This window comes from Lutjanus erythropterus, chromosome 12, assembly GCF_056507025.1.
Source record: "Lutjanus erythropterus isolate fLutEry1 chromosome 12, fLutEry1.hap2, whole genome shotgun sequence".
Taxonomy (NCBI): Eukaryota; Metazoa; Chordata; class Actinopteri; order Lutjaniformes; family Lutjanidae; genus Lutjanus; species Lutjanus erythropterus.
The window spans coordinates 13275382-13293915 of NC_139328.1; the positions used below are offsets into that span (position 1 = coordinate 13275382).

The following is an 18534-nucleotide window of genomic DNA, read 5'->3' on the forward strand; positions in this document are numbered from 1 at the left end:
ACACAATATAGCAGCAGACCTCATAAGTTGTACGGTTAAGGCTCTTCACGCTCAGCTTCCGCACCTTCTGGAAACAGTTTTGTGAATTCTATTTGCTAAAACAAATCTGTTCCAGCTTAGTAATGCTGTTTAAAGTACTGTAGTAGTACCATTTAGCTGTAATGCAAGATACACAGTAGGTGGCCGCCATTTTCGGATCTGGTTTCCAAAGGAGACTCCAAAAATCCGATCAAACTTTCAAACTAGCCAATGTTGATCACAGTTGGCTCAAGATTCTTTAATAATGTTTTGCAGTAATATGGGAAAGCTTTTAGCTGCAACCATGCCTGCCTTGAAAACCCACTTTCGATGTGAGGGTTGTCTTGTCCACAGGAGCCAAATATTGCCAAATTACATCGAGGCTGAATGTTCATTTAATATTGTTTGGAAAACTAATTAAATACGTTACACCAGAAATGTCCCAGCACTGGGCAGAGAATAAGTGTGACAGTGATCCTTCTGCAGTGCCATATCTATCACACATGGGAGGAAGTGATTTTACTTCAGCTATTTACTAAATTTAGTTTTTGACTGAGAGGAAAATGTAAATAAAACCTGGGTTGTGATGTAAGAACTGTTAGGAATAAGACATCAAGTATTGCCATCAAATGTAATCCTGATCCTTCCTTCCCCTAAACAGCATGATATTATCCCGTTTTCTTGCATGACAGCTTGCTGATTGCAACCTTTTGCTTATCAACCTACACATCTCCGTCTCCTCCATTACAGACAACGCCACCCTTCTAATCTTCCACTCACATCAGCATTGCTAATAAGCCCAGCAGCTAGAGTACACTGTTTATGGACGCATTTATTTCAACCACAGACTGATGGAAAACTGTGCAATGTAAGTGACATTCTCAGGATTTAATGGATTTAATGGATTTATTCTTCCTTAATGTCCGACAACTCGATCTTGTGATGCAGCCACGTCGGGGCAACACTATTTTAAAGTATTGCGCTGCAGACCTGCATTCAAAGGAGGCAGACAACTGCAGAGGAGAACCTCCAACAACACTTAACACTGGAAAATGAAGCAAGGTCACAAAACCTTGTTTATAATGACAAGAAGTGACAACAGTGCATGTGTGTCTGTGTGCAAGCTTATAATGGATCAATAGCCATCAGGTGCATGAGATTCAAGTGTAGCACCCTCCCATTGTGAAATCCTCTTAAAGCTTCTGATAGTTCAAGTAATCTGGGAGAGGCAATGTGTGAGTGTGTATCTGTGTGCATGTGTGCGCGTGTGAGTGTGTGTTTGTGTCCAGTCCATGTGCCTTGTCCCCTCCCACAAAGGCTGTCTTCCAAAGTATCACGTGCCACGCTGAATTTCAGTGCTGAAGTGTTGACGGTGCAGCGCATGAGGCAGGTGAGAGAGACAGATGGACAGACAGAAATAAAGAAAGACAGACAGACAGAGAGACAACTACGCACTGAAATCAGCTCTACATTAAACCCGGCAGTGAAGGAAAGAGGAGTAATCTTTTTGGCTAACTTGTTTAAAAATGACTGCTCTTGTTTTAGCCTCAGATCTCAGGCACTTGGTGAGCTGTGATGTTATAATTACCAATAGCAGTGACGGCCAAAACTACGAAAATATGACACAGGTGGTATAAAACCAGAATTTCTGCTCTGACTAATATTTTTATATTAATGATGTATCGAGTCACTAGGTGTTTATAGTGCAGTGGTTCCCAAACTGTTGGGGCACAGAGCCATTCAAGGGGGGCCTGGATGACCAGGGTAAAAATATGGAGTTAAACAAAGTTAAATAGATATGATTTATGTAGGAAAAATAAACAAATAAGAGTCTACTATCATACCTGTATTTCACTAAAATTCACCTTGAATTCTTTTCTATATCAGTTGATTCCCAATTTACTGTTGATGACTGATTTTGGGGGCAGGGGCTTGAATTTTTTTTGGCTTCTGAAGGGGCGTGGTGTGCCAACAAAACGTTTGGGAACCACTGGTATAGTGGATATTTCTCAAAAAAGTTTTTCCTAAAAAACGGAACTTACAAAAGGTGCTGATGCACCACTTCTGTACTCAGGTAAAGTCCATTGTAAGGGCAACGTTCGCGTATTTTCTAGTTAAAAAGCAAACATACATGTGTTCATCATGCTGCCTCTCTGTTCCCTTCATCGTACACACTTCCTACCTTTATCCTCATGCTGTATCCCAAACAACTCTGAACTCAGCATCCGACTTCTTACTAGCAAAAGTACAATGGAACGTCAGTCAAAGTCAGAATCACTCCTTGTGAACTTGGGGCGAATTACATCTGCTCCAACTTCATGAAGAATCAGCCGTCTGATGTCTCATAACAATGATACAAACTTTCAGTAAAACCTGTGCTGTATGTAAGTTTATGCCAAAATGTGTCACCAATGTTTTTAAGTTCTGTAAAATTAAATGTAGAACCGTGTCTGTTACCTCATGCGTCGTTTTTCCTCCACTGTGTCAAGAAGGCTGCACTGCTGAGGCTCTCAGCGGAGTAAAAACTTGCCAACGAAACTCATCAATTTGTCGCGGTCAGCCATGTTTTTTGTTTACTTGTGGCTTTGTCCACTTGGAGCACTTTGAAGTCTGAAGCTGGGATTTTTAAACCGGGAAATTCCGACCTCTGTCTTTGACTGGAACACACCATTAATCCTGCCACTCAACATGTGCCTGTTCTAGCAGTGTCCCTCGTGTTTACAAAAATAAACCCAACAACAAACAATCTGGTTTGGTTGACTTTCACCACTCTCACCAGTGTTGTTTCCAGCGTCAACAGGCAGCTATGGTACCGTATATCAACAGATGACAAAGTTAGCCACTAGCTGGTGAATATAACGCAACATTTAGCAACTTGAAAGCCAGACATTTCCCTAAGGAGTTGGTAGAGACCAAAACAAAGCAAGAAGCAAAGTGGATATTGGACTTAACATTCATCAAGAAGCCTCGAACGCAGCTTCACATGAATGTCAATGTTCCTGCATGTCTGCTGTAAGTATAAATAGTCAACTGCTAACATTTTTATATTATTGTCTTCCATTGTTGGACTAATCCATGAATCTGCAATCCAGGCTCCAGAGTGAGATTCGGAGACCACCTCAAATGTGCCGAATGTTTGTCTGTGAACAATCTCAGCTGTAATTCACACGTATCCTTTCAGCAGGGCAAAGATGAGACTGTTTGTCCTTCACGTTACCATTCAATAACAATTATTTAACTTTGGAAATGTGTAAAATTAGATGATTAAAAATAAATTGAGCGTAAAGCCCTTCGTAAGAATCTCTAATCCTCTCGGCCAGCTGTTCACAAACCAATTGTATAGAAACTGTTGCTTTGGAAAGAGTGTGCATGTCACAGCAAAGCCTGTTTCAAGTTAAAGTGAAGCGAAATGAGAAAGGCAGAAAGAGATGACAGATGGAGATGCGCATTGTGCTGGTTAACGGACACCTTCCCTGATTAGGTCAGTTAAAGAGTGCCAATTTAATAGAAAACAGGGGGAAAAAAACAAGATCAGCCGACTGGAGGCATAACGGGTGAGACTCAACAACACTCGGATAGGGCCGATGTTGAAAAGGGACTCGATATTGAACTTCAAAGACACAAACAAGATTCGGCAGGCAGGGCGGGGAGAGCTTCCTCCTCTGTGTGGTCCACCCAGTGCTGCTGTTCTCATAGGAGCCAAATAGTTCTCTGTGCGAGGCGGGGCCGCCGGTGATCAATAACCGGGAGAAAGTGGCTGCTGGCCTTGATACTAATTAGCGCAGGGTTAGAGCAGATTAGCTTGCACCTGAGCCCCTATCTTAGTCTTTCTCAAACAACAGCTCCCTCCCAATCAAGCTACCTAGAAGCAGCAGCATCAGCATAATTCGGGGAGATGTTGTGGGTGGAGGAAAAGACGCCTCAGTCAGCGCATGAAATGTTCTCCTAACATCTTTATGTTAATCTCGTTGTGAGAATATTAAGCTTTTATCATCCCGAAGACCAAAAATAACAGAAACAACGGAATTTCTATTGTCGGGCAGGGGGACAGGTGGGTCTTTCAAAGAGGGGTGTGTGGAGGGTGATTAGTGCCGCTGCTTTAGTTTTAAATAATGACGGTTTTCATAGCAACAGGGGGATTAAAGGTGAAGCTTTGTTATCTCGGCCAAGTCTGTTAAAACACACACAGAGTTCAGGGAAAGGTTAGTAAGAGGAGACCATGAGGAGATTAGTAGGGGCTGCTAGCTCTGTTTGTGTGTGTTTGTGTTTGCGACTGTGCGTGAGTTTGCATGCACGTGATACAAGCCCCCGTCTCCACTCCGGTGTTGTGAATTGACAGTCGCTATAAATAGAAAATACCTCAGCCTTCATAAGCCTCTGTGGTTCCATTTACCTCTAAACTATACAGACGGATTAAATATTGTTCATGTTTGTTTTAAAATGCAACCTGTTTTGAAAAGATCAGTTGTTTGAAGACCTCTTTAACATTAATATTTAGGCTTGGTTTGCTTGCACTTGAATGCTCCCCTCACATACTGAACAAATTTAGATCCAAGACTCATTTTTGACTAAAATGTACAGTACTATACATCTAATCTATAAATGGGCCTGTCGAGGCTTTGAAACATCATGGTAATAGAATGTAAATGCATAGTCAATATCTCATTGTAGTACAGATGACATTTTCTTGAAACTAATAAACTTTTTTAGATTAAAATATTTTAAGCAGGCATTTAACTTTTTTTTTAATGTTACAAGTCTTAAATCAAAAGAAATGCAGTGATGGTCTTTTTGTCCATGAGCCATGTGCTCAGTGGCATTTTTTATAGTGTGTTTTACATGTCAGAGACACATTTTAAATTCAACAAAGTCGAATCGTCAGCATACTGAAAAATCTAACAATCAGCTGCATATTATTATATCATATAATTTACAGTATCTGTCAGGAAGAATGAGGGTCCCACGATCCATCCTTCTGGAACGCCTCATTTACCATTAATACAACATCAACAATCTACTCCTTTGAAATCATTTTTTCAGACCGACCTCCCCAAAAACTAACACATTTCAAGCACAAATCTTTCATGATTTCCTTCTGTCATCCAATACTGAAACTGGCTTCTCGCTCACAGTGAACATGATTGCATTTGTTGTTTTCTTCTTCTGTGAGGTTTTATGGCAGTTGACAGTCTTTGACGGTTAACGACTGTATTGAAAATAGGAATACTAACTATAAAATTTGGTTCACATTTTTTCTCGAACTGAGTATAATTATTTTAGGAATTAATACTCCAAAATATCCCAAGGGACACCTCCAATTCATTGTCTAACATTAAATTACTGACTGTATCAAATGAAAATTAACAAATTACAAATATGTGTGATATAGTTTGTGATGATAGAACAGCCGTCTTTTAGAAAATCTGTCTGCAGTGCCATCGTAGCATCATACACAATGTGTTATGCATCCATTAAAAATGTGTCCGTTTCTTTTACACTTGCTCTGGTCATTATTTTCACACTTTGTTAAAGTGTTATGTAATATTTGAACAATACTCCTCTGTTTTCTAAACACAGACACTGTACTCCTGAAATGGCAGAACAAGCCCTGCCCTGCCTAATAGACGGGGACAGGCTCTGTGTAACTGTAAAGCTACAGTATGTGTATCTGTGTAATGTTCACGGCTCCTCACCCAGCCTGACCTGGTTTGGTCTGACACTTCTGCCAGTCTGCATACAGAAAGAAAAATCACACCAGTACACACAAACAGCACAAACACACGCACGCACATTTTTCCCCCTGGTGCAAGTACATGCGCACGCATACACACACTCATCCAGCTGGCCATCATACACCACTCTCAGCTTTTTTTTTTTCCCCAAACACAGAGACTCCAACAAAATAAGTCACGGAGTCAATCACACACACAGACGCTCACATTAGAAGCACACACGGATGCCATCTCCCGGCCAATCTAGCTCCTCATTCAACCAGACAGAGAGATATTTGTAGAGCTGCCACCAATGATGATGAGTCTATTAACCCGAAGGCTTTTGGGTCAGACGAGAACCTTTCCACTTGTACTATTTCATCCCTCCTCCCCACACTACGTTCATGAATGAGCTGCAGGACTCTGGAGCGGAGTTGTCAGCTCTCTGGCAGCCTTGTTCACATCAGCTCCAGAAATGACCGTATCAGACGGCAGAGATTTCTCTTAAGTGCCTCTCCATGTACTTTTTCTCCTGATGACAAATGGGACTTGGCCTTACCTCTCCTTGAACGGAAGCGGGGGTAATAGAGGAGGAAATGAGTAAATCTAATCACGCCAATGATGATGATGATATACGTTAACAGGTAGACGGAGGGATTTGATTTGGATGCTAATTGTTGAGCAAAAAAGCAAGTGGTGAGGCGCCACTGCGGCGATGGAATAAAACATGAGAGGAAATGGTGTTTCGCCGATGTGGAGCAACTGTGGTGTGTTTGTGGTGCTGCAATTTCGCTGTAAGTGCCTAAACTACAGTTCGTATGAAATCAGCTCTGAGGAACTCCCCCGAGATACCAAAGATGGATTCTGTACCAGCATGAGTGTGTGCGGGCCTGCACTTCTCTCCCCAACTCTCTCGCACATGCACACACACTCCCGAGCTCTCTCGAGATAATTCCTTTATGACCATCATTACATTATCATAACACTGTCTAATGAACGTACGCTTCCACAGCTAATTTGAACGACTCTGGCCCTCCGTCTCACTCATTTCCACCGAACGACTGAACCATGTTAGTCCAGTCAGTCAATGAAGATTAACACTTTTAGAAGCTGAATTTCTTAGTGTTTTCCAGCCTGGGGCCTGGGACCACCACATGGAGATGCAAGATAACCATATATATATACATATCTACAGTATGACACTATTTAAAATGGCATTTTGACACACAATTTGCCTGTAACAAATATTGCACCTCCTGCGATTAGAAAATTGACGTAAGCCATATTGCGATTTCGATAAAGTTTTAATTCACTGTTCAGCCCGGGTGGTCACAAGACAAAAAGGCAAAACCAAATCTAGGGTCGGGACCCCTAAGAGGGTCACAAGATAATTTCTGAGGGCCGCCAGATGTTTGTGCAGAACGAAATAAAATAACATATTGTGGCAAGCAACAAGAAATGAGAGCCAACCCAGTATCTCAGTGGCGTCTGATCCTAAAAGACATCCTAGATAAGGGATAAGCACCCAAAATGATGAGTTTGGTTGCTTTTATTTATTATACATTAATGCCTGAACAGTCTCAAACAAATGGGAGGTGGGAGTCTCAAACACCAAACCTATTGTTTTGGGTGGTTGCGACTCAGAAAGCTTGAGAACCACTGCATAACTCCATGTGTGAGGAGTATTTTTTAACACCTGTCTCCTAATAATAATACTACAAGAAACTATAGTATTTATCGAGATCAGCTGGGACAACAGACCTTGTGTCACAGAACGCTTTCAACTTCAAACAACGTCCTCTTTCCGCAGCATTATAATATCGATAGTTTCCTCAGCTCAGCTAAAACAACTCTGAGTTTGCTGATGGCCTCAAAGTACTTAAGTCTGCGTTTCCTCTCAGTCATAAATACTAAAAGAAGAATCCACAAGGACGTGTTTTCCGTGTCCCTTTCAGAGCAGAATTAAACTACTACTACATAATCAACAACTGGGATAGAAAGCTACATGCTGGCATCTACTGTTCATTTTGTGCACACACAGTACACTTCACTCTGTCTCATGAAAAGATATGGAATGGTTTTTCAGTAACACACAAAAACAGCAAATGTACCTTTAGTGTTTTAATAAGTATGTTCTGTATAACTGCATTGGTAGTTTTAAGGGTATACATCTTAAGAAACTGATGTTTATAAGGAAAAAGTTGTTACAAAAACAGAAAATCATGTTATTTAATACAAGATTGCTTTCATCTTTTGACAATTTCCATCAACAGTCATTGAACGCATTATATTTTTTTAAAAACAGACACTGAACATGTAAAAAATGTACTAAATGTATCATGAATAATCCATGTAACTATACTGATGTCACAATAAACACATGAGAGGGAAATAATGCTGATTCAGGCTAGGAATGAACAGATTTCCCCCCTCTCTGCCCTCTCTGTCCTTGGTCAGAAGCAGACTCTGTACACTTGGCTAAATCTCTGTAACACTGGTCGATTTGCACTTGAGGTTTAAAGCGAGCATTTGGTCAAGGTTGTGTAAACAGTTTTGAAAGGCACAAGATTATGTTACGCTCTGTACATCTGTTCATTCTGTGGAGAGAGAAAAGAGGAATATTCTCTCCTGGCACCTGGAGGAATATGTTCTGATCTACAGCATATTTTTAGAGCACAGTACATCTAAAACATGACAATTTCTCAACAGCATCTAATATGCAAGATATGCTAAGAACAACAATACCCTCTGATATCTGGGGAGATATTTTCCCTTCCAAATAACTACACAATTTTGAGATTTTTGGCTAGTTTTCTTCCATTACATGTTTATTTCAGACTAAAGAAACTCTTCAACATACACATTTAAGTCTTAATTTTAGTTCAGATTTCTGCTCTGGAAAGTTATGCAAATTAGTGCATATTTAATTATCTATATTTTATATATTGTGTAGAAGTTGCATATTTAAACATACAATATACCCCAATTCCAAAAAAGTTGAGAAGAAAATCAAAACAGAATGCAATTATTTGCAAATACTTTTTAACCTATATTTAATTGAATACTGTACAAATAAAAGATATTTAATGTTCAAACTGATTAACATTATTGTTTTTTTTTTTGTAAATATACACTAACTCTTTGTAGAAAAGGATGGACAGACAGTTGGAGCAGGTTGTTATTGATTTCTGTGCTAATGTCCATAAAGAGATCTGAGGATAGAAAACATTAATTCTGAATTTGATGCCTGCAGCACGTTTCAAAAGAGGTGGTAAAGGAGCATGTTTACCACCGTGTTGCATCACCTTTTTGTTTAACACCCAGCACACATTTGGGATCTGAGGAAGCTTTGAAAGCAACATTCTTTCCCATTTTTGGTTGATATACGACTCGCGGTGCTCAACAGTTTGGGGTCTCAGTTGGCATATTTTGTGGTTCATAATGCATCACACATTCTCAATTGGAGACAGGTCTGAACTGCAGGCAGGTCAGTCTAGTACCCAAACTCTTTTACTGCAAAGCCACACTGTTGCAACACGTGCAGAATGTGTCTCGGCATTGTCTCACTGAAATTGCCTAGGATATCCCTGAAAAAGACGTCGTCTGGATGGCAGCTTATGTTGCTCCAAAAACTTTTGCTGTCCTCGTCAAAGGCCTCAAATTCAGAATGGGTGTATATTTACGAAAAACAATAAAGTTCATCAGGTTGAACATTAAATATCTTGTCGAAAAGGATTTGCAAATCATTCCATTCTGCTTTTATTTTACGTTTTAGACAGCATCCTGGCTTTTTCAGAATCTGGGTTTGCATGAAAAAATCATTCTCTTAATGTAAGTAATCAACTAGTGAAGTTCCATCGCGATATCTAATGAATAGAAGTTTTACCCAATTCATCTAAACTGTCTTGCCTTAAAGCGAGTATTTGGTCAACAGTTTTGAGAAGCACAAGATGTTATGCTCTGTACATCTACGTGTTAGGTGGAAAGAGAGAAGAGGATTATTCTTCTCCGGCACCAGGAGTAACACGTTCTGATCTACAGTATCATTTTAGAGCACAGTATATCCACAATATGACATTTCTCACCAGCATCTAATACACAAGATACATATAGCCTGTGATATCTGACAAGATATTTTCCCCTGCAAATAACTACATTCATAGTGCATTTCCTTTCTTAAACCAAACTGCATAGTTCCAGCCCAGCATTAAGCAGACGATGTGTAAAATATACAATATCCCATTTCCAGTTTAGTCAGCTATATATTCAAGTATTAAGAGAACCATCTTAAACTCGTAAAAAGTTACATTCAGTACAACTCTCCTTTTGCAAAGCATCGACAGCTGAAGTGATTTTAAGGCAAATATCTGGAATAAAAAATGGTATGAAACCCCCCCGAACAGCCTCGGATAGCATTAGTCTGTAGAAGTAGCCACTGGTTGCTGTCTGATAAGTCGTCCCCGTGGCTTTTAAATAACCTCTGACTCATGTCGCGCCAAAGCTGGAGGCAGCGTAGTTCCACATGGTCCCTGGAAATGATGCCTGTGCAACGTCACACAGAAAAACAAGAAGACACTGGGGCTCAGGATTTTAGGTTAACGGGTGAAAAGTCACTCATTGTGTTAAAAGTGCCTGATTAAAGGTAGCAAATACTGGGAAGGAGGCTTGATGTTGTCTATGCTGCCAGTGGATGGCACTAAACATCAGTATATACATGCATCATTGCCCACTCGCCTGGTTTCACTTTAAATTCATATATTTCCATCCTCACTTCATTCATCATAAAGGCAGACAGGTGGTGTAGTTTTATCTTTTACAGCATGCACTCAGTTTCATGACTGACTTACGTGAAGTACTCAGTTTTTGGTGTGGTATGTATATTGAATTCTGCCACTGGGACGCCCCTGGATGCAATCTGGGGTCCGAACATGGCCGCTGGGTAAACGATTGAAGACGTGCCCACCTACAGGATAAAAACAGGGAGCAATGACACCAGCGTCAACTTGAAATTTACTGTACAGTGTTGTATTTCATGTCCAGTCCTGGAGAGAGTCTGAGCAAATATTTGTTTTACATAATATTACACAATAGCGCACACATATGACGTGCATGCATGTAAAGAGAACAATCAAATGAATAACTCACCACTAGACAGAGATCACAGGTTTCCATCTCTTTTTCCACCTTGGTCAAGATATGAGAGTCCAGAGTTTCTCCAAAAAACACCACGTTGGGCCTCAGAAGACCGCGGCAGTCACTTTCGCCACACCTTGATACAGCAGCACCAAACAGTCCTCAGACAATTAATATGATAATTCTACATTTATCAGAGAAAAACTGGCCATAACACAGAAATCCACAGGCATAGTTGTTTGGCAAGAGGTGCAGCATCCTCGATTAAAATCCGCAAAAGAGGAAAGAAGCAACAGTTTTTTGTCCTGTGTAATAAACTGATGATAAAGAAATGAAGGGTCAGAGTCAGGAATAAGAAAACCAGAGGCAAATTAAAAATGATCAACGCCTGACCACCTCTTGGTCTTTATTTCTTCAGTGTCTGTATAACCATGTTCCTTGTATGCACTCTCAGTGAGTGCTGTTGCTCACAATGCATGCATTTGAATTAAAACTAACTAACACACAACTCTCAGATCACATTTTTAGCAACACTTGCTAGCCTGAGGTCTGAGAGGAGGGGAGTCAAAAATGTTTATAGCACACCACTGCCCCCAAGTGGAAGCACTGACTTCAAAAATCATCTGCTGGTTTCTGTATATGCAGGGTATTTTTCAATGCAGTTGTCATTAAATGAATTTTTAAGGAAAAATTATAAGAGCAACTTCATATAACCAATAAACTGTATATATCACTGGTCCTCAACGGAGGGTCTGGAGACCCCTGGGGGTCCTTGAGGGGATTCCAGGGGATCCCAATTTTTTTTTTTTTCACTGTAATTCCATAAGTAACAAATTGACAGAATGTATGACTATTTGGTCATTAGTTTTATACATCAGTGTTTCCTCTGTATCCATTTAGCAGTGCTGCACTATCACAGCAAGGACAGAACTACCACTGCAAACATATGCATATAAATACTGTAATTTATCCTTAATGTTATATATAACTAAACTAAGTATAGTGCAGGTGCTTTTGAAGTAATGATTATACAATACTAAACACATATTTAACATTAGAACTTCAGCTTTAAGCATAACTATGACTGCAACAGCAACAGCTTTGAGACAAAACAAGAATTATTGCCCAAAGCACCATAGCTGTATGACAATTACAGGGGAAACCCTGTACACTTTCTGTGATAAAACATCTAAATGCAAAAATCTTATCAAATGGGGGTCTGTGGTCTAATCTGTGACAGGTCCCTGATGTAAAAGAGTTTGAGAACCACTGGTACATACAAGCTACTGCAACAGGTGGTGAGGGAGAGGAAGGACAGAGAGCGCTGAGCAGGAATGAGCAGGAGGCCCAACAGAAGCTCGAAGTAAAGCAGATGGAGGGTAGAGAACATGGTTAATACAATGACTGTCTCTGAAACATACCAAAAAAATGCACTTATTCTATCTTTTCTAAGGAGTGCAAATGGTAGCGTACAGAAACTCCACACAGTTTGCTGTCAGCTTTTTACTTTTAGTCTTATAGACTATTCAGATATTTTGTTCCTCTGTTAAATCCTCCTTATTTGCTGCCATGGATTATTCTCTCACACCATAACCTTCTCTTTTAACATACCTGCACCTGTACTGCTGGTATTTGCACAATCCTCCCTCTAATGTATATACAAACAGAGGAGAGGGACACATCTACTGTTGTCATGCAGAATGAAAGTTTTCAGGCTGGTGCACCTGTTTTATAAAAACCTCTAAGTGCAGTATGCACCTGAAAAGCACTGCAAAAGGCATCATAAATCTGACCCTCGGTGTTATTAATATAAATTGACAGTAATCCCACCTTGGCAGTTTATCCACAGGAATCTGGGCATCAGCAACATCTGGGTCAGGTGCTCTGTACATTAAGAGGACAAACACAGAGGGTTAAACACCACATAGGGGTCAAACTGAAGAGATCAGGCTACAAATCCTGCATGTTTATCAGTGTGTGTGTGTATACACCGGAGGTGCTGCCTTTTACCCTTTGTCCTTCAGGGCAGCACATATGGGGCTTCGCTTGTTCACGGTCACTTCTCCACAGCTCACACAGCGCGTCTCCAGCAGACTGCCTGCAGTTACACATGAAAAACACAGCTGTTTGTCATTTAAGGCCCGATGGAGTCAGAGAAAACATCTCCCTTTCTGGAAATGATAGTTCTGTGTCCTGACTCATACCAAGTTAATTAAAGCAGGATTTTAGCAAATACTTCAAGTCAAATCCTTGAGTAATGTTTTTGGATTAATCCGCCTTAAAGCTGTTTGAAAACAGAAAATCCTTTTGGGATAACTTCTTTGTTTTGTTTTTTTTACCTGGACCCTATTTTTCCATGTTTTTGTGTCTAAATGACTAATGCGGACAACATTTTTTGAAACTGGTCCAGTGTTGAGGGAGGGTGGTGCAGCCAGCAGAAGTGAAACTGTTATCTCTCTGGGCAACTATGAACGTCCACTAAAAGTGCTTGTTTTTGCCACTGATAGGCTCAGACTGATGTCCGATCTTCCTCTCCTCAAGTTTTCACATCTAACACGGGGAATTAAGGGTTTATTTCGACCAAACCACAATTGGTGATTGTGGGAACAGTGAAAAGACAAGCCAAGACAGTTTCATTTTCTTTCTGTCAAGTTTAAATAAAGATCAAGATGACAATAATAACATTACTGTTTCTCTAAATAGACTCTGGTGGGTTTGACAAGAGCAATAAAATAGCCGTTTCTGGTTAAACAAAAATTAAATAATCCCGAAAAAATGAAATATAAAATTGAAGGTGTACAAGGAGTAAATGTAAAACAACAAACAGAATAACAACAGAAGTAGCATAGGGAATCATTTGCATAATGTTGTCAGATACTTGGAATAACAGTCAGAGCCTGTCAGTGCTAAAACAAACACTTTTAGTGGATGTACTTTGACACTGCGCGTTTGCCAGTAAGATTACACTGCAGCCCATTTCGGTGGCTGCAGCGGGCTCGATCAATACAAGAGCAATTTCAAAAGCTGTTGTCCCCATTAGTCACTTAGATACAAAAACATGTGGAAATGGAGTTCAGGTTGAAAGACACTAAAGCCATCCTTTAAGATTTAAATTATGGAATAAACACTTCGAATGGTATCATCACAAGACAGCTTTTGGATTTGGTCCACTGACAGTTAATAAGTGATAAACCACGGGACCATGGGATGTTTGTTTAACAAAACAACAACTATGAATAATCTGAATAAAACCATGGGATATACTACAGGGCTGTTGTAGTTTCACTGGCTATAGAGCAGCTTCAGGAATTCAGTCATAATTTGCTTAGTCATATTTTACTAATCCCCATAAAGAAATTAATCCTCTGTGTTTTATCCTCCCTAAGCATTTTTGTCTCTAGATGGCAACTTGTTCAACTTCAAAGACATGTTAAAGAGAAATACACAGCAGTTCTCTCCTTTAAAAATGGTGCAACCCATTATGTCCTGTGAAATGTCAATATTTTCTTCTCACCATGAACTTTAAGCACGTGTTTGGAGCCGGCCTGTTGGTGGAGGTCGTCTATGCACTGGGTGATGACGACCACGGAGCGTCCCTGCTTCCTCAGCCGGGCCTCGCACTCTGCTATAGCCAGATGTGCGGCGTTGGGCCTCTTCCTCAGAGCCAGCTCCCTTCTGTACTGGTAGAACTCCCAGACCCGAGACGGGTTGCGAGAGAAGGCCTCTGGAGTCGCCAGATCCTGGGAAACCATCAACATATGTCTGTTTTAGGTCAAAACTCAAGTGCTGAGAGGGAAGTTAGCGCAGAACTCAGAGGCAGGAATTAAATGGCACATATTATGCTTAAACGCCTCAATTACAGAGTGGGATAACTGTTTTTTTTGTCTGAAAGACAATTTTTGATTCTTTCCTGGAGGTAAATCTTGCTGCAGCCCACAACAAGATCCAGATTATGCAACAAACACCGGTCCTCTCTTTACTGGCTGGAGATAAATCCACTGAGCTGTGAACATGTATTATGTAAACATAAAACACTCCCACTCCACAGCAACAACTCTGAACCCCAGCTGGAAATTAGACCAAACACAAAACTCTGACCTAAATACAAAGACAAACAAATAAATAAATATCACCACCACGTACAGGCTTTGTGTGTTTTTGCTTTTTAAGAAATTACCTGAGACTGCCACTTCCTCCACTTCTCATTTTCTCCCCTGAAGGTCGGCACGCCGCTCTCTGCACTCACACCTGCCCCCGTGATGATCGCTATGTGCTTGGCTTTGGAAAAGAGCTGGCGGAATTCAGACATGTCTAGGATAATAAAAGGTAAAGCAAAGCATAATCAAGCGCTTTGATTTATGTTTTAACCCATAAAAACTGTATATAACCTGACAGACAACCCTGCTCCAGCAGGCAGTATCACGCCACCATGTTATGAGGCCGTCTCCGTTGTGCAGCGAATAAAGCTCATCTTGAACCAGACAAAGTTTTTGGACCTGAAAGAATCTTGTTCTTCAACAGCGTTAACCACGCTGGGATGTTACAATATTACAGTACATTAAAAAGGAGAGGCTCTCAATTTTTTTTTCTCATCCAAGGACCTGTAAAAAGATAGAAAATAGACCGGGGACGCCCTCATGTATGTCTTGGAAAAGTTACATGAGAGACCAACTCATGACAAATGTATCAGAAGGACATTTGACATGTTTTAAAAATATCTGCACCATATCAGCAAAGAATAACCACAACATAGAGTACATACACAAAAATCAGGAGTGTGTTTCACTCTTAGTGCGTACATTAAATAAAATAAATTGCAGATTCTGATCATTTTAAATAAAATAGTTCTAGATTTGTTTGTTTGTTTTTGGTTGAACAAAGGCTTTATTATAATTTCACAAAATATTATGTCCTATATTATGTTTCTTTTAATAACACGGTAGACTCATACAATATAGACAATAGACAATATCTTTTAATAACAGTGATATGGTAAAATTCAATATTAAACATAAGAAAATGTAGCTGTTGTGATAACTGTCAGTCTTCACACTATAGTATACTGTGAAACTGATATCATTGTGAATGGAAGACAAGTTAAAAGCAGGCAACAGTCTGAATGATCAATGTTTTGTTTTCTTAAGATAATAATTTTAAACATCTTGTCCTGATATTCAGTGACAATTTTAGATTTTTACAACAGTCCTTCCAACAATTTATACTAAATCTGGGGGATTATTTAGCACGTATTACAGTTGGTAGCATCCCAATATTTGAGTCAATAGTGTTTTTAGTCCGTCCTAAAGATTTTGAATGAGCAGAGTCGGGATCAATTGATTTGAGAAAAAGGTCAATATGCAAATTAACAAGTGTCCTTACAACTGACAAGTAATGATTGGACACTGGTTCATAAACACAGAATCTATAATTAAATCAATAGTAACTGACCACGGTCAACTATATGGTTCTGGATTGATTTATTCATGAACTACATGTTTGTTTTTGATGTTCTTTCTACTAATTTTCTAGATGCTGCAATATTTCTGCACCTTATTGTGAAGTCTTACTAAAAAAACAAACACACAATCTTAACATTTTCTTATGTACAGTGCCTGTTAGGAAGGATGACCTGACTGGTTGGTCTTTAAAGATGAGTCAGTATCTGACACAGACGTAAACCAACACTATATAAACCGAACAGTGTTCCTCTTACCTGAGCTGGGTCTTGTGTCCATCAAAGGTCCTCTTGTCACATTAGTGGAGCACATACGAAGGCCGAGAGCAAACACGGCTCGATGTTGGAGCAGCATCTTCGCTATTGTCACAGAACATGTTAAAAACAAAACAGAGAACACAAAATGAACAGAAATTAGCACATTGCAAAGTCCAATTCAGGAGTCTTGGATTATGCCAGACAAGCTGTATGGAGGCATTTTATGGTTTCTTTCCAGTTGTTTTTTTTTTTTTTTTAATGTTTGAACACTAGTCTCCAGGAGTGTTTTGCAGACTAACAAAACAAACCTGACCCTCAATCAGCATGAGCGTGAGCAATCAAAAACTGAATTTTCATATTTTGGTGAACTATCCCTTTAACTCAGCTGGAATCATATAAGACTATTCTTTACAAACTAATGTTGTGCAGTCAAATCCACAGCACTTTAAATTAAATCTTAACAGGGATCCAAAAAGTTTCCAAATATGTTACGTTACATTCATGGTGTATATGCAAATTACACGATTATGCAAATTATGCATTTGGTGTAATAGTGCATTAATGAAATCTGCTGTCTTGTTTGGTTTATTTCACTGCGATGAAGTGTAGGAAAAAGCACAGTCTACAGTATATGTGCTGCTGTTGTAGAGAATGTGAAAAATTGTGACATAGTAGGATTATTTTAGGCAGATAACTGAATAGAAGTGAGCCTGTGAATGCACAATTGTACTTGCATATCTCACTTAAATGACATTGCTTCAGCATGTCAAAAGAAATAAAGATTATAGCTGCAAGAATGCAGGTAATGCGGTTGCGCAATCAGAGCAGCGACACCCTTGTCTTAAATGCAGCCTGCAACTGCAACAAAGCCTGGCTATCTGGCATTGATAAGACCAGAAACGTGTCTAAAACACATTTTAAAACTAATTGGCTGGAAGTAAAAGTAAGAAGAGGAAGGGATTAAACGGCTCCCTGCAAACTATTAACAAAACAGACAACTGGGTGCGCCCTGTAAGCCTGAACATACTTAAAGCCAACAAGTGTGTCGAAACAGGTTTTGCAGGCTGCCCAGCCTAAAGCATTATAATCCAACAGCCTCATGTGTGACAGACTACAGTTCACTTCGACTTTAAGTCAAAGAGCTGCACACAATCTGCATGTTTCCTTAAATTACAGCTAAATTCCTCTCGCTCTTATGGCTGTTTCTTGTATTTTAAGCACTTTTCTTCCAAGGTAACCGAGCGACCACTTTACTTCCAACTGAATATCTACCTATAAGTGAATATCTTCAAAGTACAACCAAGTAACTTTTGCTGACAGGCTGCAGAGTCCTTTACAGGCTCGTTAGCGTGTTTTGGTTGTTAGCTCGGGATCAAACGTTGTCGTGCTCTCTGTCACATATGCAGGAACTAACGTGCGCATCCAAACGTGTATTTACACACGATAACAGCTGAAAACGGGACCAAAAACACGCTTATTTAAATGGACTTGCTTTAACAACCTGACTGCACTCACCTCTCTTAAAGATATTCCTTGTTTCGGAGCAGAAAGACGCGCCGACTTTGCTTGTTTACCTCTATCACGGCAACTATCACGAAGGCCGTAAACACACAAACACTGTCGTAAATCGCGGCCTGAAAAAAATGCACATAAACTGAAGAAAAGAAAAAAAAAATAGAGGAAAAAAAGATGTAGTTTAGGAGAGACATCTAGTGGCAGACTGCTGTAAGTGTGATTCATTCAGGATGATTCATTCATTCTCCTGCTGCTCAAATTAAAGCAACATACTACACCATTGAAGTCTCATTGTGTAATTCTGATTTTTAATGTGTTTTTCTTTATGTTTTCATGCTGCAAAAAGTGTTTTTTCTTGTGATATTTGAAGATGTGAACTGAATACAACTGAACATACAGACAGATAACTGTCCCTGTACAAGTACAACAAAATATCGTTTGCAG

The 18534-nt window shown here is 39.8% G+C and overlaps 1 protein-coding gene across 1 annotated transcript; it reads right to left on the reverse strand.

Annotated features, from left to right (window-relative positions):
- Positions 1-9548: 9548 nt before the first annotated feature.
- LOC146317709 (NAD-dependent protein deacylase sirtuin-5, mitochondrial-like) lies at positions 9549-18225 on the reverse strand. Its single transcript, XM_084732986.1, has 9 exons — positions 18091-18225; positions 16576-16677; positions 15040-15173; positions 14377-14602; positions 12873-12960; positions 12693-12746; positions 10875-10998; positions 10577-10692; positions 9549-10271 (listed from the first exon to the last, which is right to left on the reverse strand). The coding sequence occupies exons 2-9, from the start codon at positions 16670-16672 to the stop codon at positions 10199-10201; spliced, it is 912 nt and encodes a 303-aa protein (XP_084589112.1). The 5' UTR covers positions 16673-16677; positions 18091-18225; the 3' UTR covers positions 9549-10198.
- Positions 18226-18534: the final 309 nt, after the last annotated feature.